The sequence below is a fragment of the Sparus aurata genome, chromosome 9, assembly GCF_900880675.1.
Source record: "Sparus aurata chromosome 9, fSpaAur1.1, whole genome shotgun sequence".
NCBI lineage: Eukaryota > Metazoa > Chordata > Actinopteri > Spariformes > Sparidae > Sparus > Sparus aurata.
This window is the reverse complement of record NC_044195.1, coordinates 10696173-10718323: the sequence shown is the minus strand read 5'-3', so window position 1 is coordinate 10718323 and position 22151 is coordinate 10696173. Positions and strand designations below refer to the sequence as shown.

Here is a 22151-nt window from a genome sequence, read left to right as displayed (position 1 = left end):
CCGCCACACTCTTACACACAAGAGGCACAACACGTGGTTGATCGATATATTCAGCTGACACGAAACTACCTTGTAGAGATTATAAGGCAGAAAATGATGCTTGAAGTAGGTTAGATTTTGGTAAATAAAGTTTACTGTTGAACTGTAAAATATCCTGCTTCCATAACAAGTGTTTGATAACCACATTCAGTGATCATTGCAAAAATGTGTATTGGCCCACATATCAATATGCACAGTTTTCACTTCCTGTTATCGGTGTTGGCAACCAAAAATCAAGTATCAGCTGGGCCTCTAAATTTAACCAAGAGCAATAAAGGCATCTCTATAATCTGGATTATAATGGAGTGTTTGTTTGATAAACTTCACCTGTCTTTTTCCCTTTCAAAGATCTGTTCATCTCGCGCTTTCTGAAAAAAATAAAGAAGACATGCCCACCTATAATCTTGCAACCTGATCTGACTCTCTGATCTATTTTTAGCTTCAAGATGAGCTGAGGTGACCCGTGGTGGACATGTCAGAAACCTTAGTATTATCTTAAACTCAGACTTAAACTTCAACAGTCACATCAAATCTGTCTCCTCAACTGCGTGCTACCACTTAAAAAAAACAGCAAGAATCCGAGGAATAATGTCCGTGCATGATCTGGAAAAACGAACCCACGCCCTTATTTCCAGTTGATTAGATTATTTTGCTGGTCTATTCACAGGGCTCGCAGATAACACACTACAACAACACCGACTAATTCAGGATGTCGCCGCCAGGGTCCTGATAAAAACTAAGACATTTCTACCATATTATACTTGTTCTACAATCCTTACACTTGCAAACAGTTGCTCTGAGAATTGGCTTCAAAATCCTGTTACTTGTCTTCCAATTACTCCATGACTCTGGCCTGAAATACATCACCGACATGCTATTGCCTAATGAACAATTCAGAACCCCGAGGACATCCGGGACCAGTCTACTGGTTGTCCTAAGAGTCAAAACAAAACATGGCAAATCATCATTTAGTTGTCATGCAGCCAAGGCCTGGAACAATCTCCCTGTTCACATTAGACATTTTTCCTTAAAATGATTTAAGAAATGTTGTACATTTTATCTTATTTTAATTTGATTTATCTGTGCACCGAAATATATATGTGTGTGTGTGTGTGTGTGTGTGTGTATCAATAGATCAATAATACAAACAGCCAGCAGGTCATACAACAGTGATTATAGCCCAGAAACCATGTGACGTTTGCCCTGAAGCTGCCCTGTCACGATATCTTGATTGACAGACGATGAATCAATCAGACGAGCGGAGAGTCCAATCAGAGTGAAGAGGAGGCGGGACTTAGCATTACCAATGAGGTGGTGAGGGCTGTTCCGTACATGGTTATCGGATGAGACAGAGCAGAAAGTTTACTGCACATGAAACTGTCAGAATGAATGGGACCGCTTATTCCAACTTTGACAACCAGGAACACGTCTTGAAGTTAGGAGAGACGTTTGAGAAACACCCTAAAAGTGCCTTCCACACAGTGCGATGTAAGTGCAACTCTCCGTGTGTCTGGATTTACAGTAGCTAACTGTAGCATGCTAGTTAGCTTCATGGCTAAAACTCAGCCGTCTGACGTGTAGCCAGGTTAGCTGCCTCGTCAGTCCGTTTGTATCCGCCTGCTGTCGGCACGTTTTAACACGGTTACAGTTCTTCGTGTTCTTTGTCGTCTTCGTGAGTTAATGTTAGTTAACGCTTATCTTTTAGAAAGCATCGGTGCTCCAGCTGTCAAAATGTTAGCTAATGTTAGCCTTGTGTCAGCCTGTTAACCAGCACCATCTGGTGGTACCGGGAGACAACTGCAGCACCGAGGGACCAGCCGTCGATATGTTGGGATAATATTGAATGCTGCTGTTGTTAATATTGCACATAATATCTATATTTCCTCTTTAAATTCTTTCTTTTCTTTTGTCACAGACGACTTCAAACCAGCATCCATCGATACAACATGTGAAGGGGAGCTTGAGGTTGGCAAAGGAGAGCAAGTCACTATCACTTTGCCCAATTTAGAGGTCAGTGTCTGAAGTTTCTGTCCCACAGAAACAGGTCTGTTATTCAAAAATCAGTGATGAGTAGTATTCACACTTTTTGTAGGGTAAATACTGTAATTATGTATTTATTTTTTATATTAACTTAAGATATTAACATTGTCATATATAATATATGATTATAGGATTTATTTAAAACTCTCTGGGGTAAGGGGACTCAAACAAATGACCAAAGTGTTTCTGAAATCCTGACAATGATCCTGACCTGTGTTGTGTTTTTTAGGGTTCAAGTGCTCCAGTGACAGTCTTCAAAGGATCCAAGAGGCCGTACATGAAGGAGTGCATCCTCATCGTGAACCATGACACCGGAGAGTACAGACTGGAAAAACTCAACAGTAACATAGCTGTGAAGAAGACCAGGTGGGTTCATACAAATGATATGACTAGTGTTCTTCTTTTGATTTCTTCCAACACATTTTTACCATCTGTGATTTCTATTGATGTTCCATGTACTACTTTTTAAAGTGCACATTAAGCATAAAAATCTGACTTAACATGGCAGAAGTTAAAAATAAATCCAAATTACAGTGTGAAATAACTTGGATGAGGTGGAAAAGACAAATAAGTACTTATAAGCGGAGTCAAAAAAAAACCTCAGCCGGTTCTATTTCAGTTGTTAACTCCAATATTGCAACATTTGAATAGAAACATTAACACCAAACCATGTGCATTAATAGGGCTGAGGGCAGCAGCAAGATCCACTCTCGTCTGGAGCAACAGACCAGCCGCCTGAGCCAGCAGATGAAGAGTAACAGCAGCAGCAACAGCAACAAGTCATCAGCCAGCTCCAAGAGCTCTCCTCCCAAAGAGAAGACATCTCCAGCATCCCCCATGGATGACATCGAGAGAGGTAACATGGTGTCATGCTCAGAGTCTATCAACAATAATGACTTTTTGTTGATGGTTGTAACAAATGTTATCACCTGAAGGAATGGTTTAGCCTGGTAAGTTTATTGTTCAACCATTTTAATTGATTGAATGTGTTCTCACAAATGGGGATATTTGTCCCACGCCTGTTTGTGAACAGAGTTGATGGCAGAGGCGCGGGTCATGGACCAGCTGAGCAGTGGCGACAGCTCCTCAGACTCCAACAGCTCCTCGTCCTCCAGCAGCGACGACAGCTCCAGCAGCAGTGACTCAGAGGACGAGCGGACCTCGGCGCCGCCCGCGGCCCTGGCCAATCACAGCATGCCTATCATCAACACCAGCAGCAACTCCAACAGTCGCCACCAGGAGAGTGGAGGAGGTCTCATGAACACACTCAGTAAGTAGCCCTCTCGGTTTTATCTGAATATGGAAAGTAGGTTATCTTCTCTGTTTCTTTACAGAGAAGTGGAAACCAGCCAGCTGCTCCTCAGCAACGGCTGAGACTACAAAAGCAGAAAGACCAATGACTCAACACTCATCCAATGTTTCTCACACTTTTATCAGCACCTTACTGCAGTAACAGCAGTTTTCATTCAGATGTCGGGGAAAACAATGGAAAAAAACATCTAAAAGTCCCACAGAATTATTTCAATTTCATCTTCAAACTCTGAAACACTGTTGCTGTGTCGTGAACTTGTCTGAAGGTCAAGATGCACCACGGGAATCAGGAGTCAGTTGACTTGCATGGTGAATGTAACCAGTGTACTTGTGTTGCAGAGAGTGACCTCCAGCTGAGTGAATCAGGCAGTGAGAGTGACTGAACAACACGAGGACGTCTGACACCTGTGGACGCCAGGAGGAACCGCGCACAGACCTGCTCCCTTTAACCTGGGACTGTCTTCTCTACATATCTACAAATATCATTTGTTGCTTCTGCGCCAACAAGCTTCATATTTTCTGTCACATTTGTTGCTTCGTGATGTTTATGTTTTGTGTGACGAGTAGGCGTTAAAGAGATGCCTTAGCTCAGAGAGACGTGATGTGGCACATGTAAGGGAAGCAGTAAATCATGACAAACTATCATCTCACCGGATGCACGTGTGGTTCAACCGACCGATCACATCAGAGGCAGAATGACAGTGGCGTTCATGTAGCAAAGATAGAGGTTTTCTGCCCTCCAATCAGTCGTCTTAAACCACCACTGGAGTCCCTGCGGATCAGTTTAGCAATATTCAGAACTTCTGTTGTGCCTCAGTTCAGATGTCGTTATTTTTTCCCTCAGTTCAGCTGCAGCCGTTTCTGATTGAAGACAATGACATGTAATTTTTTTAGGATGAGCCAAAGTGATACGAGTCTTCTGCTTTTGTCTGAAAGAGTTCTAGTTTATTTGAGCTGTCAGGGCTTTTGCTTTGGATTACTGAAATATTTTAATTTAAAACTGCATTAATGACATTTTTTTTGTTTTTGTTTTGTTGTATTGGTCACTTTACAGGAAGTGAAACATATGAAAGATATAATTTATGTCCGGTATGTCTTTGGGAATGTTACATTGCAAAAGTGCTATCAAGCAGTTGGTTATTTACACATCCAAAAGTCCCAGATCAACGTTATCATTAATTTATGTGTCTGAGAAATTCAAGTCCAGTGTCTGCTTCAAGAGGTCAGAAAGGCAGCTGATGATCACCCCCCCCTTTCAAATCCCACCCACTCATTGTATTCATTGTTAATATAAATATATAGATTATTGCAGCCTTAAGATTGAAGCCTTGTATGTTGTGAAGTCTGAGTGTGATTTCTGGCAGAGTAGTGCACTAGTGTTGAGTTGACTCACTTTGGGTCATGCTTTGTAGCTTTAAACCTGCAATACTTGAATCTAATTAATTATTTATATTTCAAAATATATTTGACCAACGATGAATTGCTTAATATATTTTATATATATTTTATTAGCCAAGCAATCGGAAGTGAGAGTTAGTATGAAGTGTAGTGCGTAACAAGCCATTGATAGAGCGCAGCAGTGCCAGTCTGACAGAACTTCATGTGCCTTCTGTTATCACCCTGGGTCCTCCTTCACCCTCATGTCACTGCTGACAGGAAGCTGCTGTTTATGTTCCAGCATGTGTTGATCATCCCAGCTGACTGACACAGTCAAGTCATTTGTTGAGCCTTAAGGAGAAAGGTTGCCTTGGAGCATCATTTGTAAACTATTTGAGAGAAATTTCTTTGTAGAAAATAAAGATTTTAACAGTTCTATATGAGGTTTTTGCATTAATTATTTATGCTTTTTTTTGTGCCACGGTCTGTAGATATATTATTTAACAACCATCAAACTATCGCATAGAAGGTCTTTGTTATACTCTCCCAAACTACCATCTGCTTCTGCCTCATTACAGCAGGACATCCTGGACGTCCTGTTCCTTCCTTTTATGTAACTTGTTTCCTCAGTTGTCGTTTTTTCACTCGTGGACAAAAAAACAAAACAAGTCACAGACAATAATTCTGATCAAATACAAGCACATGTCCTACTTTATTCAGAACGCACACTTTTTTCAAAACGCTACACACAATTCTCCACATTCAGCACAATCTTAATGAATACAATACAATTTTTTCAGCCACCCACAATGCTAATGCTCAGGTGTCGACGAAGGAGAGAGGGGAGGAGGAACAGCAATAATAAGGGAAGTCAAAATCTCTGAAGACATTTGGGCCACTTTGTGGTTAACTTGAGTCTCATGTTACAACACACTAACATTTACTCAATATAAGAAAACCCATCTGAAATACTAACCCACTCTTTAAAAAGTAAAGACAAGATTCTTAAGGAAATGTGAAATGAAAATGCATAAGAATGGCGAAACATGCATCTGCTTGACACAGTTTGAGGCAGCATTGTTGAAATGTCCCACGTTTTATAGGTCACTTACCATTTCATCATGGACCAATTACCACAGAGCGATCCAATGCTGTTGATGGTGAGACAGCAGGGAGTCCACCAGAGGACCGAAGGAAGTGTACCAATAAATGGACGTTGAAAAGGTTGGTCACCGCAGTAACCTGTAAGAGAAGGCATGTTGTGTCTCTGCACAGAACCCCAGAGGGTACAAGCTTGATTATAAATGTCCCACTGGCAGGCAGAGACACAGAGTAGAATCTGAGAGAGGAAGTACGAGGCAGATGCACACAGGCACAGGTAGGTCTCCAATGGCAACGCTAATGAAAGAACACACCTGGGATCAATTAAATCTACAGAACATTGACAACACGGAACAGAGGTCGAAACCTTTTAATGCTGCTGCTTTATAAATAATATATAAAGGTGCAGTGTGTATGAATTGGCCACCTGTTGAATTTATACTTAAAGCCAACAGGGGGCAGCATATCGCCAGAGTAATCGCTACCATCTAGCTAGTTCAGTTGGCTGTGCAGCTAGCGGTCCATACTGGGAGCTCGGGGGGCCAGAGGAGTGTTGGTGTTCACACTGTTTGCACTGGAGATTTAGTCTGGGGCAGGATGGTAAGCATGCTAACTCCGGTATAACATCAAAACTGTTACCTCTGCACTTTCTGAACTAAAATTCCTTCACATTGCACCTTTAATGTGTGGAATGAATGACTTCACACAGGTCAGTGTGTAGACAGGCGGACAGACAGACTACTGTTAACTGCTGCCCCCGGTGAAGGAACTCGGTTTAGCAGCAGAGCCAAAGATCAGGACTTGATTAAGATACTGTGAACTATAAATGCAGAATTTATTTTTGCATTGTTTCGCTTAATGTGTCCTCTTGTGGTGTGTTTATTATTTGGCCTCCATGATAATAAAAAATCCACAGAACTCACTGTGAACAGTTTTCACTGTCTGCTAGGTTAATATAAAAAATACCTGTAAATAACTGTGACTTGTTTCTGCAAAGACATGTTGCTGCTGATTTCTTTTTATTGCAATTTCATATTGCACATAAAAGTTTATTCTAGACTATAAAAACAGACCGAACAGTTTGACTAAATAAATTAATACTCAACTTAATCATTTAAGGCCCACTTGCTAGTCTTTGCTTGAGCCTTCCGCAGCATCTCGGGGTCTGTCTCGTCCCTCTTGGTACTTTGTATTTTTTCAGTGTATTCTTTACTGTGATTAACCTTTTTAAAATGATCCTGACTGCATACATTTTTATTCATATAAAGATGATACAATCCCTGTGAAATGTTCAAATTCTACACAGAAACAGTGTTTTAAAAAATAACAATATGGTGGTGATTTATTACTTTGGTAAAAGTGAAGGTCACACATAATATGAATAGTACTCGAGTAAAAGTCTGGTATTAGATTAACTTTATTATTATTATTATTATAGTTATTATTTATTTATTTATTTATTTATTTATTCATTCATTTATTTATTTATTTTAGTTTGGTTGTGTTTCTTTGTTATTAATTCCTCTAACTCATCTTTAGCCATGTTATATATGTGTATGTTCACATTCGTCACTTGTATTGCGCCTAAAAAATATATAAATAAAAAAAGTACATGTAAAACTAAATGATACATTTATTTACATGTATACTGTATACTATGAGCCAATTACTGGATCTGATATTGAGCATTTTTCTGATTATAAAAATATAATAATAATAATAATATAAGTAACCAGAAAAATAAATTAAATGTACTTCGGCTCTGACGCAGCATGTAATCTGTAAAGTAATCAGTAAATTAATCAACTAATTGCAGTGAACTAAAAAAGTAGAAGCAGAAAATGAAAATACTCAAGTGAAGTACAAGTACCTCAACATTTTTGCTTAAGTACAGTAATCGAGTAAATGTACTTACTCTTTAAATACACTGGCTCAAGTGAAAATGAAATGGAAGGTAAGTGTCCCAAAAGTGGATGCTGCTGCTGCTGCTCTCTTTGGTTTATGACGGTATCAAAGTCCACGGTCGGTTCAGTCTGCTGCGCTGTCAGTACTGCAAACAGGGAGCCATTATACTGAGACACCGCACACACACATACACACACACACATACGTACACGCAGGCAGATTGACACACCGGGACTGTGAGGCTGGTTCAGACCGCAACAGACGGATCACCCGTTAAAAATGTTGCGGAGATGTCTGCGCAGCGTCGGGCTGCGACTGAACCGTCCGCAGCATGAAGGAGGCCGGGGAGCGACGGCGAGCTGCGGGGACATTCACCGCCGAGACGCGTCCTCCAGCGGCTCCACCACCTCCACGGTGATGGGGGACAGCGTCAGGCAGAAAACTATAGACGATTTGGGCGGGCCGAGTTTTCTTACCACGTTAAACTGGCTCTTTGTGAAGGGATATTTTCAAACGTCGCAACAACTGCAAGTGAGTGAAACGTGTGTGTGTGTGTTTGGTTTACTCTGACCTGTGGTGCACCTGTGTATTAAGTGGTTATTGACCTTAAGTTACCTGCCATTCCCCGCATTAAAGGTTCAGTTCCCCCAAATAACTGGAATGGTGTTCTCTCATTTAAACCTCCTGTAGTATTTATGCAGACAGTTTGGGGTTAGTGGTTTATCTCCTGTCCTGTACAGGTACAGTGGAGCTTAATGGGACTGCATGTTTCAAAATTACATTTTGCTACTGAATGTTTTATGACATTCGCACTCATTTTGAGGGTTTTGAGTTGAAGGGTTAGGGTCATAAATTATAAGGGTTTACTTCACCAGGAAAGATGAAATCAGCTGTATGAGTGCTTCATTGTGTACAGAAGGATCACAGTGCAGGAAGAGCCCATGTAACAGAAACCAGAGGCTTTTTATAGCCTGATACTGGCAGCGACCACAGGGCGGGGGGAGTCTGTACCTAACCTCACCTTTAAACTGACATAAACAACAGATAGAGCTGCAAAACAAACAGCCACATTACAAAAGAGCACATGTTGAATATGCCTAGAAGTTATTTTAAAGGAATATATGGAACATATTAATGTGAACTACAGATTCAAGTACACAGAAACACCCCTGTTCATCTACTGGGTCCCTCCAGGAAACTTTGAAGTGGTGTCTGGAAACTGTGGGTCACATAACTGTGCTTTTTGCATATGGATCATTTTGATCTCCTCAAACGGTTTTATAAAGTCTGTTTTTATATCATTAGCATATCTTAAGATAAGATAATCCTTTGTTAGGCCCACAACGGGGACATTTGCTATATTGGCATATTTAAATAAAGAATGGGTACACTGTAAAAAGGAGATAAAACAGAGATCAGTGGTTCGAACAAAGACATTGCACCAACTGCATGATGTATAAAACATTCATCAGGCTTTTATTCAGTTCAATTCAGGCATGTGAGGCACAAAATGAGAAAACTATCCAAAGTTCCTGTGTGTTTCCTTCGATCAGTGTCAGCGACAGTATCTATAACATCACAGATACACGCACACATAGGACAAAATCAGCAACTCATTTAAACACATTACACATCAGAAGATTGTGACGTTATTTTAACAATTTATTCAAGCAGTGGCGATGCAAAGTTTGATATTTAAAGAGGGCCTTCATCACAGAAGTCTTTTCGATTATTTGGGTGAACTGATGGTTTAAGCTTAAAGCCCTAAAGTGACTCGATTTATAAAATGTCTCACTGCTGAGCGTCTGAGTTGTTGGTAAATTAATGTCTTTATGTCTGAATCTTTATTCAAAGATAGAGCACAGTAAGATCTACGGCCCTCTGTGGAAATCAAAGTACGGCCCTCTAGTCGTGGTGAACGTGGCCAGCGCTGAGCTGATAGAGCAGGTTCTGAGGCAGGAGGGGAGACACCCGGTCCGGAGCGACATGCCCCACTGGAGGGGCTACAGAGAGCTCAGGAACCAGGCCCATGGACCCCTGACTGAGTGAGTGAAACCACTATAGAACCTCTGGCTTTACAGCTGTTCAGATGTGGGTCACTTCTGTGTCTTAAAGGTGCACTACGTAGTTTTAGGGAGGACATTTTAAATCAGAAGAGAAAGATGATTGATTTTTTGACGTCTAATCAAACTATCTCTTTTTGTATTTATGTATTTGTTTTATCAATCTGATTCTGTCTTATTTGTTCACATTCTTTGAATGTATTTATGAGTGAGCGGTTTCCATGTCTGTTTTTGGGGTGAGCTCACCGTGACAGTTCCACTTACTCAATTTGATACGGCAATAAAGTATTGAATCTTGTTTTCATGACTAAGTAAACAAACAAACTTTACTTTGTTTATACTAGTGCAGTGCCCGTAGGAAGCATGTATTTCTATAGAAAAGTGGGAGGTTAAGGAGCTTTTGCATGGATGGCCAAATGAGGCTGTGTTTGAAGGTGGGACGTCAGGGATATTTAGGTTTGTTGTGAAATCCGATATTCCAGGGTATAATTGGCTGTTTTTAACTATTTTTGATTTTGCCATTATATTTCACCTTAAAAGCTATTTACTTGGTGTCATTATTTTCAGCACAACCTCACATGTGTGACTGTACAGTTATTTTTTTCATTTTGACATACTGTATTAACACAATAGACCTAAAATCACACAAAAAAGTAGTAGAAAAAGTTTTACTGTGAAAACCACAAATATGTTTTTTACTTTTTTATTACTTATAATGCAAATATAAATTCTTGTTTGCTAAATATGTGCATAGATTTTAAAAATTTACAAAATAATATGTAACTATTTACATTTAAATGCAGGCAATGCTCAGGTCTGCCTGTGCTCCTTGAGAGCTGCACTGCCTGCTCCACATTCAGCTTCTCCTCATTGTTTTGACTCATTAAACAAAAAACCGACTCCACTACTCACTAAACACTACATAACACATTAACTATGCACTCCAAACATGCTAAATGTCACAAATCTCTCAACTCTCAGTATCGCTGTCTCTTATCGCTGTCACCGACCGTCGTTGTCTGTCAATCATCCGCCTAGTTCCCTTCCACAACTTCCTGTTCCTCAACAACCAAACTTGCTGCTTGGACACCTTCGTGACAAAAGTCACGAAGTCACAAAGCAAACGTGACGGCAATGTTCGGGAAAAAGGGTGGCGGACATTATTTACCCTAAGTCCGGTTTTGGATGTGCTGGTGGGTCTGGTCCGTCGACTCGGGAGCTGGTGTTTAGTCTCATTAATCCACAGCAGTCAGTTTAGATGCACAGAACAGAACGGGACCTAACCGCTGGCAAAATCCAGGTCCAGCTCGCGCCGCTGCAGGTATAAATCCGCTTGTTCCTTAAGGTTGGGGGCGGCGGTGGGCTCTGCAGTGATTGGCTCTGGTGCGCAAGTGACTGTGGTGGCTATGGAATTCGTAAAGCATTTCTGAAATAATTTATTAACGGTATCACTGCAGTCCAAACAAATCCGACGTCGCACACCCTTGAACCACGCGGCAGCCATGTTGAAAGTCTCAGGTCAGTCTGATCCTGATCCGCAGAGATATTTAAGGCACAGATACGCACACACACACACACACACACACACACACACACAGACAGACAGACAGACAGACAGACAGACAGAGATTCCTTGCTTTTATAGAAAGATGTGGCGGACCCTGCCACCTTTGTAGCTTCAATTTCCATTTCTGAACTAACGTTAGCTACCGTTCGTCTCTGTTAGCTGACTCCACTTCTAACCATCTGTTTCTCTTCTCTGACATCCTATCCTTGCTCATGCACCGTTTTACCTGTCAGACCTGTTTCGGCAGCGCCCGTCATTGACGGTGACAGCTGTGACATCAGAGCTCCTGAAGAGGCAGACCTGTAGAACAGCCTCAGTAATTAAGTTTTTTTTTTTTCTTTAATGCGTCAGCCATTTCAATCACTAGTGAAAGAATAGTTTAGAGAGTGGAACCAAATGTTCTATTCTTTATTACAAGGTCATTGGATAGTAAGGATGAGACTGGCATTTTTCTCGGTTTTCTTATTGTCAACAGAGACCACGGAACACATTTGAAATGGGAGTTGGCTGAGCTAACCATGTTCTCAGGGTTCTCCCCTCAAACATTTTAAATAGAGTAGGTGTCGTTGTTTTTATCTGGATCAACTGGCATGAGAAAAATCATGGGTACATTTGTAATTTCATCCGGACACATATTTGAAGATATTTAAAGCTCTACCTACAGAAACATATTGGATGACTAATTTATAATAACTTATCGAATAGCAAATAACTTCAAATCCAACACATAGAACCACAAAATCTGATTAAATCTGATTAAATCTGATTAAAATCTGATTAATTATCAAGGTGTCCTTGAGTGACAGAAAGGCGCCTATGAAATAAAATGTATTATTATTATTATTATTATTATTATCAAAATGAATGTGACACAGTTAATCACCAACAATGGAGCTCAGGGGTTGGTGCTTTTGCTGATCAGTCTTGAATACCTTTCATAACCCGACTCAGTCATGAGGTGCCCAGTCGTATCAACTGATGTACCGGTTGCACTGCAGTAAGATCTAAGTAAAAAATCTAAATAAAAGCTAACAGCTAGACATCCCCTCTGCCTTGAAACCTTTCATCTTTTTTTTCTTTATAAAAGAACCAAACAAACAGGCTTCGGTCTGTTTGTCAGTTTTTGGGTACTATGACTAAAAAAAACAAAAACATGATGACAACAGAAGGAAACAGTCCACCAGTTCCCAGATAAGGGACCGTGTCCTCCTGTAATAGTGCCCAAATCTTGAGATATATCAGGCTCTGCATACACAAACAATATTTGATATTTTTGATGAATTCATTGATGTTTTTGGCCTTTTATGGGATTTGCTGTTGAAATGAAGATAATAGAATATCAGTGACCTCTCATTGAAGGAGAGCATAAGAAAAAAAGGATGTAAACAAGAGTCTCATAAGACAAATGTGATACATTTCCCCTCAAGGATGAACGGTTTCTCGTGAAATGGTCTCATGCGGCTCCAGCGTCTTAGATTAGAACAGTGGAATGAATCCTTTCAGTTTGTGCAGGTGTTACGCAACTTGCTCTTATTCTGTCATGAAGCTCATTTCTTCGTATTACTCCTGGTTTGCAGAATGGGGGCCAAGTGGCAGCGCATCCGCAGCATCCTGAACCCTCGGATGCTGAAGCCCAAACACGTCTCGTCGTACTCCAACTCCATCAACGAGGTGGTGACTGACTTCATCCAGAGACTGGCCTGGCTGAGGGAGACCAGAGGTGGGGGAGTGGTGGTCCACGACCTGGCTGGAGAGCTCTACAAGTTTGCCTTTGAAGGTTAGCGGATGAAGCTATCAAACATTAATAAAGATATGTGATGGAGGCAGGATGTTTTACACTCATTTTGGCCCCAAGAGGCTGAAGTGCACCACCATTGCCTGTAAAACTGTGGATGCTTGTTTTGAGTGTCACAGCCCCTGAGAAATGACTCGTTTCATTGTCAGAATTTGAGCCATTCAGTCCAATAATGTTTGAAAAGTCTAGAAGGGCTGTGCGATGAAATTATTTTATCGCCATTCAAGTTAGCCTGATGTTAAACTGGAAAGTTTGCAAAAAAACTGTGGACAGTTTGACGACATGAATCCAGCACTCAGGTGGAAACACATGAATATGCAGGAGCAGACAAGTCTCCTGGACTTGAGAGATTCTTATTGTAACTTTTTTATTATTATTATATTACGCGTTATCTCTAACACACAACCCATGACAGACGACAGAGGGATATGCTATCAGCCCCGCTGCAAGCGTCCTTGACTTTTTTGACGAGCAGCTCTCTGTGTTATCTAGGTGCTGTATCGCAGGCAGCTGGACGTGTTTCAGTTTCTTGAAGACGTTTCACCTCTCATCCAAGAGGCTTCTTCGGTTCTTACTAACGGGAGGGGTGTTAGCTGGCTTTTAAATTCAATGGGAGTGTCCTTCTCTTTGTTTTTCTTCATCTGTCATAAAGTAACCTCCACCTGAGGTCTGAATGTTTTGTAATGATTGAACAAACAAAGACTCTTTAAGTGGGTGGAGCAGAGACATGCTGCTGTTTGTGGAACAGCCTGTCTCTGTATGTGCTCAGGGTTAGGGATACTTTGACTTTGACACAGTTGAGTGTTTTGGCCTTGACAGCTAATAAGATACTGTCAGATGATAATGCAGGTGTGATCCTAGCACCTTATGGGTTCACACAGGTAGGTCTGGGTACTGTGTTGGTAAAGAAATCGTTTCTCATTTTGGGAAACCCGCTTATTTGATGTCTTGTGGAGAGTTAGGTGACCACGTATAGCGCTACAGTTAGCAGCCAGTTAGCTTAGCTTCACATAAAGACTAAAACATTCAGAATCAGCAAGCCAAAGATCACTTTTGTCATGTTTGTTTACTTTGGGTGTATGTTTCCAGACAGACATGACAGTGGTGTTGATCCTGTCATTACACTGATAAAACACCAAATGTCCCAAAATGAGGATCCGTTCCTTTAACAGCCAGCCTGTAAGTGTTTTTTTGTTTTGTTTTTTTACTTTCTGTGTATATCGTTTTTACAGTTCGGAAGCTGTGTAGCAAGACACGATAAATGAAACATAATCTGTATGGTTGACACACTTTTCAATCCTGTTTTATCGAAGCCGTGGTGTGATAACGTAATTGTGAAATGCAGGGATCTGTGTGGTGCTGTTTGAGAACCGTATGGGCTGCATGAATGAGGTGATGCCCGAGGACACCCAGAAGTTCATCTCCTCCGTGGGCGAAATGTTCAAGCTCTCCGTTGTCATCGTCCTCTTCCCCAAGTCCGTCTGGCCCTACCTGCCCTTCTGGAAACAGTTTGTGGCAGCCTGGGATCATCTCTTCAAAGTCGGTGAGCAGCTCTAATGTCAACCAGGGAATCAAAGCAGTGGAGCATGTCGTAGGCCATTTTGTTACAGAGTGCTAAGTAATGTGTACCGAGTAATGTTCGTATCAGTCATTGTTTAAACTGACTGTTGAATATTAATCCCATGAACTTCATTGTTCAATCTCTGAAGTCGCTCACATTTTTTTCACTCTGTGTGACAAAGATCACATCCTGTATATATTCTACATGTGCATGTCTCAGGCATTTCTTTCATAAAGCTATTTAATACTTTAATAGTGAAAAATACAAAAAACAAGATTTTTCTGTTGCATCAAGATTTTTTTTATAGATATGTTTACGATAACATTAAGACGACATTAAAATGCAGCATGTGTTTTAAAGGCCCAGTGTGAAGGACTTAGTCGTGTGATTGCTGATTGCAACCAACTGAATACCCCTCGCCTCCCCCTCCCCCACAGCCGCTAATAGTGCATTCATTAGTGAAGTGAATTATTGGCCTGTCTAGATTCCATACAAAGTCAATGAAATGATGCAAAATCTCCTCTATTCACGTCTATTCACATTTGCGCGAGTTGAAAATCTTGAACTCAAGCAAGGATTTCATGAGACGCTGTGTCGAGGAAAGCCGCATTCACACTGAGGTCAGGACGTTAACGTTGCTGATGTCCGAACATTCATGAATAGTGATGGAGGAGATGATAACCACCCCTTATCATGGCCGTTTGCGGACAGGAAAGTGAGCAAGGAAGTCGGACTACCTGGTAAGTCATGGAAATACGTCTCAACACAGCATAGCTATGATTGAGCCAAACTCCATTCAGCGAACAAGCATTTTAAAAGTTGCTCGCTTGTCATCTGGCTGACAGACCTGACAAAGCATGAATTCAGGCTTTATGATGTTGTTATTTCAGTGTCCCTCTGATCCATTTATTGATCAGATCACAGAGAAATCTCTTGCCGAGAAGTCCTCGGAATTAATCGGAGCCAACAGGTCATTGAACTGGACACTGGTCAGCCTCAGTTAGCGCTGGAAGTGGCAGTCATCCGACACAGCTCCTGAAGAAGACGCTGAAAAACAACAAGCTGGGTGCATCAGTGCATGTAACGTGAGCCTAATATTCTCTTAACGTTTATTCTGAATGCTCCATGAGAATGCAAAAAAAACAACACGCCCTCTCTCTCTACTTTTAGATAACAAAAACACAGTCAGTTTCAGGCAGCTATACTCTACTACAGACATAATTGAGAATATAATGTCTAATTTCTGCCAATAGATCCCCCTAAATCCTACACACTGGACCTTTAATGGTGTGTGAATGTTACCAGAGTTACACATTCACTATGTTCATGTTCAGTAGAGACCAATGGCTACTTGGAGAAGTAAGGAAAATACATTGACAGATTTGAAACCCGCAGGGAAAATGGTAGGCTACGTATTATCTGCACCAGAGGAGTTCAAACATGTGAACACACTGGTTGCTCCAAATAGTACTGAGGTGATATGCTCAGTCCTGCAACTGTTGAAGTTACCTTGTGATCCAGATCTTTGGAAGTTAATGTTGCGGTGTTGTACTTTAATAAAGAAAGTAATCTGTATTCAGCTGATATGATATTCTATGACTGTCAGATGTTCAAATGCAGTCATTTTTGGTTCAGGTGTACCACACCTGAAATACAATAAAATTAGTAAAAAAACACTTTTTTAAACTTTATTTTCTTAAGATATTAAATCGCAAAACACTTCATATTAACTACATTTGAATTTTCTTTTTTACTTTGGCATGAAAATCTCACACACAGGAAGTATCTCATGTTTTTATACAGATGGAGACATGTGTAACTCCTCTGTTAAGTATTTAAATGTTTAAAATTGAAGCCTGAGTTCAACACGCATCATGTTTTGGCTCTGGTTTCATGGGGCTGTCGTAGGCCTTCCAGCCCTGGTAGAGTTTGTGCTGTGGGTTCCTCGACAGCCCTCTGCCACTCCCTGTTAGAGCTCAAGCTTCATGGCCATTTTTCAGTTTCCTTTATCAAATAATTTCAAGGACGCCAGACTCTTGTTACCCTCAGAGGACAAAGTCCACCTCACCAAACAAAATCCCTCAGTGCGTTTCTGTCGCCATCTAGTGTACAAATTGTGGAGGCCGTCTCCTCTTAGTGTCCCACGGGAAATTAGACTGGTGAGTATTCTCTTGTGTTTCACAGCTGAAGAGTTGGTGCAGAAGAAGATGGAGGACCTCGAGGTGAAGGCGCAGCTGGAACAGAGCGTGGAGGGAGCGTACCTCACACACCTGCTGCTCAGTGACCAGATGACGGTCACAGAGATCCTGGGCAGCATCACTGAGCTACTGCTGGCAGGGGTGGACACAGTGAGTACAGACAGTGCTGGAGGGACACAGTGAGGACAATGTACAGTGGTTGAAATGATGAAGCAGCAGTTTTATTGAACCTAAAATTTATACCAGTTCTAACCAAGACATCAAGCGAGCATGGAGATAGAGCATGACATGAAATGACAGAAGTCTCTGTTGCAGACGTCCAACACCATCTCGTGGTCTCTGTACCTGTTGGCCAAGCATCCAGAGTTCCAGGAACAGCTGTACCAGGAAGTGATAAGTGTCTGTCCCGGAGACAAGGTGCCAAACAGTGATGACACTGCTCACATGCCCTACCTGAAGGCCATCATCAAAGAGACGTTACGGTCAGAGGGAACCTTTTATTTTCATCGACAGAATAATAATCAGTAGGACACGTGATTGCAGGAGCTGCATGTTCTTTCAGTTCTGATTCAGATTGTTTGTGGACTACAGCAGACGGAGCGCCGTCAAACATTTGTAAAGTTTTGGATACGAATCAACAAATAAGTCTGTTTTTGTTGAATCATTACCAAACTTTTCAAATGTTTAATTCAACTGGGTGGAGCAGAGACATGCTGCTGTCTGTAGAGCAGCCTGTCACAGTAAATAGAGTCAGCCTGACTATAGCAGACTTCAGGTGGTTCCCCCAGCATGCAGAATACACAGTAAAATGATGATGAATGATGAATGATGCTGATGATGATGGCCTGGCAGTAGAAGCTAGTTTACTCTGACATTTCTCTCTGTCTGACTTTTCTCAGCAGCATAGTTTTCCATCACCAATGTTCGTGAATCAACTATTCAAGAACGCTTCCCAGCAATGTCCCTTTCAGTGTGATCTCATTGTTTGTTGTGTTGTGTGCTCACCAGGCTGTATCCAGTGGTACCAGGAAACGCCCGTGTCACTGTTGAAGACGAGATTGTGGTGGGAGGTTATCTCTTTCCCAAAAAGGTGAGACACACACGTCTGAAGTATTCAGCTCTTTTCTGACGTAGTCCTCGTGTCCATTCACTTCTAAAAAGACAGGAATAGCTGCAACTTCTTTTAAAGACCCCGTTCAGTGAAAATGAAGTTGGTTTAAACCTTGTTAACCTGTTCATACTGTGTTTTCATATGATGCAAGAGATATCATGAGCAAAATAAGCAGGTACCACCATGGATGAGCTTTACTGCTTTGTAACTGCAGTGTATCAGTGAGCGTCTCAGAACAGATTCAGAGGTCAGGGTTTCATGCATCACACACCCTGAACTTGGGGTGAAGACATAATGTGGGTTTTTAGCCAAAATGAGCTCATTATACTGAAACAGAACTGAACCTGAAATTGATGAATTGATGTGTTTTAAGAACTGTAATTTAAAGGGTTTTATAAATTGTTTTAATTTAATATATTTAAAAAAACTAAAAACACGCATTTTGCACTCTTCACTTCAGCTACAATATACTAACCAGGTCACCAGAATGTGTCTCTGCAAACCATGGATGCTGAAATTACATTTCTTTATGTTGACAGTTTGGGTGTCTTTAGGTTCTGTATTCAGTTTTATTTTTTGGTCCGTTAGGCTCTACACACAGGTGGAAATTGTTCTGAGGCCTTGATAAAAAATATCAGGTGGTTTCATGCTTAGAAACTTGCAAACGCAGCCTTGAACTGTGGTCACTGGCTTGTCAGCCTCCTCACCTGTAACTCCCCCACCCTCCCCTCCTGATGTGACAGTCAGGTCATAAACAATGAATGTGAACATGACATGAGACATTTTGTTAGAATGTAAATATGGTACGTATCCTATGACACTTACGTGAGATGTGTGTGTCATATTTATGATATTTCTGACTGTATGCTCATTTTGATCTCATGTTAACAGCCCCACAGCTGTAGGTCTCACAGCTCGTGTGCATGTCTTAATGTGTAACAGAGTGTCCTCTCTCACAGACGCTGTTCCACCTGTGCCACTACTGTGTGTCCTACGATGAGAATATTTTCCCCGACCCTCACACCTTCATGCCACAGCGCTGGCTCCGAGGAGCCGACGAGAAGTACAAGCTGCACCCCTTCGGGTCGGTGCCGTTCGGTTTCGGGGTCCGGGCGTGTCTGGGCCGACGGGTGGCTGAGCTGGAGATGTATCTGCTCCTGTCCAGGGTAAGAACAGCTCAGTGCTGCTCACATCAATACAGATCTGCTCTCTGTCACAGCTCTCATCCACTTGAAGCCTTGAAGTGAAACCTTGAACCCACTGTGTTCTGGCAACAAACTGCAGTGAGCCCGGTGCATGCCGAAGCTGATGGGCTGGTGAAGCTAGCGGAGTTATGACGATAATATCACCTCAACCTCCGACTGGCTCCATTACTCTTATAGCATGTCACCTGGCCCATTCCTGTCCCTGTAAAGAATCACAGAGGTGGGCAGGGCTGCTTCCACTTGTCCATCTGTATGTTTGTCCATCCCATTCTTGCAAACCTGATATCTCAAAAACGTCTTGAGGTCATTTCTTCAAATTAGGTACAAATGTTCTCTTGGACTCTGGAGGATGGATTTTTTGGTAGCCAGAGGTCAGAGGTCAAGCTCGCTGTGACCTCATCAAAATGCTTTTTTGACCTCAAGAACCCACGTGATATGTCTGATAGGGTAAAATTGATGAGGTTAGGACATTTGGTCTCCAAAAGGTCAGAGGTCAACTTCACTGTGACATCATGATATTGTGCTAAATGTGTTCTGGCCACCATTCAACACCACAGCTCAGGAACAGCAATTTGACTGGAGCAGAAAGGCATGTAACTGCTTTTTCTACTATGTTTACATCACTTCTGACTCCTGCAACACCCAAACCAACATGTTACTACTTTGTGAGTGGACTGATTCCTCTGAAAATCTGTGATTTTCCAGTGATACTACTGGAAATCAGCAACTTTTCCAGCAGACCACAGAGGGAGTGCTGTGCTCCTGTTATGAGTCTTGACAGTGGAATTGATGCAAACCATAAAATCAGTCATTTGACTTTTGACTTATTTAATTTACATTAACAAAAACATCCCTTCATGTATTTCTACTTGAACGTCTTTCCCCTTTTACCTTGCAGGTGATAAAACAGTACGAGGTGAGGCCGGATCCTGATGGAACCACGGTGACGCCCATCACCAGGACTCTGCTCTGCCCTGCGAAGCCAATCAACCTGCAGTTTGTGGACAGAGGGGTGGAGCAGGAGCCGAGAGCAGCCACCGGAGTCTCTCTGTGAGCTGTGTTAGTATTCACACCGTGTCTCCGGTCTGTCACCGAGCACTGGCTGGAATGCACTTGAACTGTGGCAGAAAATAGAAGCTAATAGAGAATGTGGAAGGCTGTATGGTGGAGAGTATAACCCTGTAACGGCCACAAAGAGTTTTACTCTTGAGGATTTATTTAGTTTCAGTTCTGTCCAAACCTGACCACAGTAAGGCTGACCGGACCTCTTCTGTGTGTTGGTGTGTTTTTTCTTTAGTTTTCCCAGCAGCAGAGTACATACATGTAACTCCTACAGAACAAAATTGCATTCATACATTTTGCTTAATGTGAACAAATGCCCTGAAAAGACCAAACCAACAATGCGCCACTCTGTCCCTGCTGTGTGTGTGTGGCGTGCAGCCGCATCGCTTCCTCCTGAAAAAAACATGAATCTGTTCAAATGGGTCCAATAAATATGGTTTGGTGTTCTCTGAAGGGTCAGGAATGCCCTGAAGCAGTTTGACTGTAGTTTTTATGAATCATTACTCAAACAGGATGGAATAGTGTGTTTGTTGGAGACGTTATGTGCACTTGTGATTATGTGGGAAAATGATCTACAGCGTGTGTGTGTGTGTGTGTGTGTGTGTGTTCATGGTAATGAAGGATGATGTCACTCAGTCCAACAGTGTTGCTCATTAATGTGTTTTTAAGACTACAGTGGGGCTCGCTGACACAGAGGAATAAGATAAGCACACACAAGCAACACTTATTAGTAGGATCTATTCATTGTTGGTATTCTACTTATAGGGATACCATTAAAATATGAAGATGATTGAATGTAGCGATTCCATGTTTTTGTTCTTTCAGGCAGACGTTAACTGCCATATTTGACTAGTAGTGTCTTGTACATAAAGACATGTGTGTTTAGGTTGTAGCAGTGTTTATAATTGTGATTTTGTCTCCAGTTTGTTATATGCATAGCCAAATGATTTCATGTAATGTTTCAATGTGTTCAAAAGACCCATAACATGAAGTTTCTAATCCACTCTGGAGCCCTCTGGAGAGATTAAAGTTTCTTTCTAACAGTGCCAGTATCATCCTGGGTTTGGTCTTTACCCCGTGTCATTCTCCTCTGTCTCTTGATTTAATCTAATAAAGACATAAATACAAAATGTGTTTTTTTTCTTGCTTGTTTCCATTGTGTGAGACTGCAGCCAACGTCCCAGCTCAACCCAGTATACACTTTCTAAGCAGGTTCTGACTCAATCGTGGGACAAAAGTAACTAACAAGTTAGTATGCAGACTAAGAATGGCCTCAGTTCTGAGTGTGCTGTTGATTGACCCTATTGTACGGAAGAGGAATAGGGCCACTGTAAAAAAAAATGAGTTCTGACTTATTTCTAAGAAATCTGGGCTGTGTCTGAAACTACACACAGTATAGCGGACTATAGTGTGTAATGTGTGTTTGCCATTTTGTTGTGCTGTCCAAATGTATAGTGGGATTTATTACACTCCGAATAGTCTCAAAGTAGAGTATTGACCAATGAGCTGACTATATATTCCACTTGTTCCTCTGTCTTTAATTCTTGGATTAAAGTCAGAATTCTAAGAAAAAAGACAGAACTCCAGTTATTTTTACAATGGTTTTTTTTCCTCTTACTCTTGCTCTGCAATGCAGTGCAAAAAGGAAATGATGGTGCTTCTCAAATCAGTGATGGTCCTGAAAGATTTTGAGAACACATTTGAATAAAAATGAGCTTTTCTGTTGATGAAGTATTATTGGCCGTTTGATTGACATCTGACAACACCAGTCTTGTGCCATGTCCTGTTAGTATAATATGGTACATTATGGTAAGGT

At 41.4% G+C, this 22151-nt stretch overlaps 2 protein-coding genes across 2 annotated transcripts; both read left to right on the top strand.

The window, feature by feature from the left end:
* The first annotated feature begins 1308 nt into the window (after window positions 1-1308).
* Window positions 1309-5205, top strand: eaf2 (ELL associated factor 2). The gene is made up of 6 exons (XM_030427224.1): window positions 1309-1527; window positions 1955-2049; window positions 2309-2445; window positions 2763-2935; window positions 3113-3349; window positions 3730-5205. Exons 1-6 carry the CDS (start codon window positions 1383-1385, stop codon window positions 3771-3773), a joined length of 831 nt encoding a protein of 276 aa, XP_030283084.1. The 5' UTR covers window positions 1309-1382; the 3' UTR covers window positions 3774-5205.
* Window positions 5206-7924: 2719 nt separating this feature from the next.
* Window positions 7925-21465, top strand: cyp27a3 (cytochrome P450 family 27 subfamily A member 3). Its single transcript, XM_030429234.1, has 9 exons — window positions 7925-8304; window positions 9628-9818; window positions 12981-13180; window positions 14544-14741; window positions 16944-17107; window positions 17273-17439; window positions 17966-18047; window positions 19028-19234; window positions 20172-21465. Exons 1-9 carry the CDS (start codon window positions 8053-8055, stop codon window positions 20325-20327), a joined length of 1617 nt encoding a protein of 538 aa, XP_030285094.1. The 5' UTR covers window positions 7925-8052; the 3' UTR covers window positions 20328-21465.
* The last annotated feature ends 686 nt before the right edge of the window (window positions 21466-22151 follow it).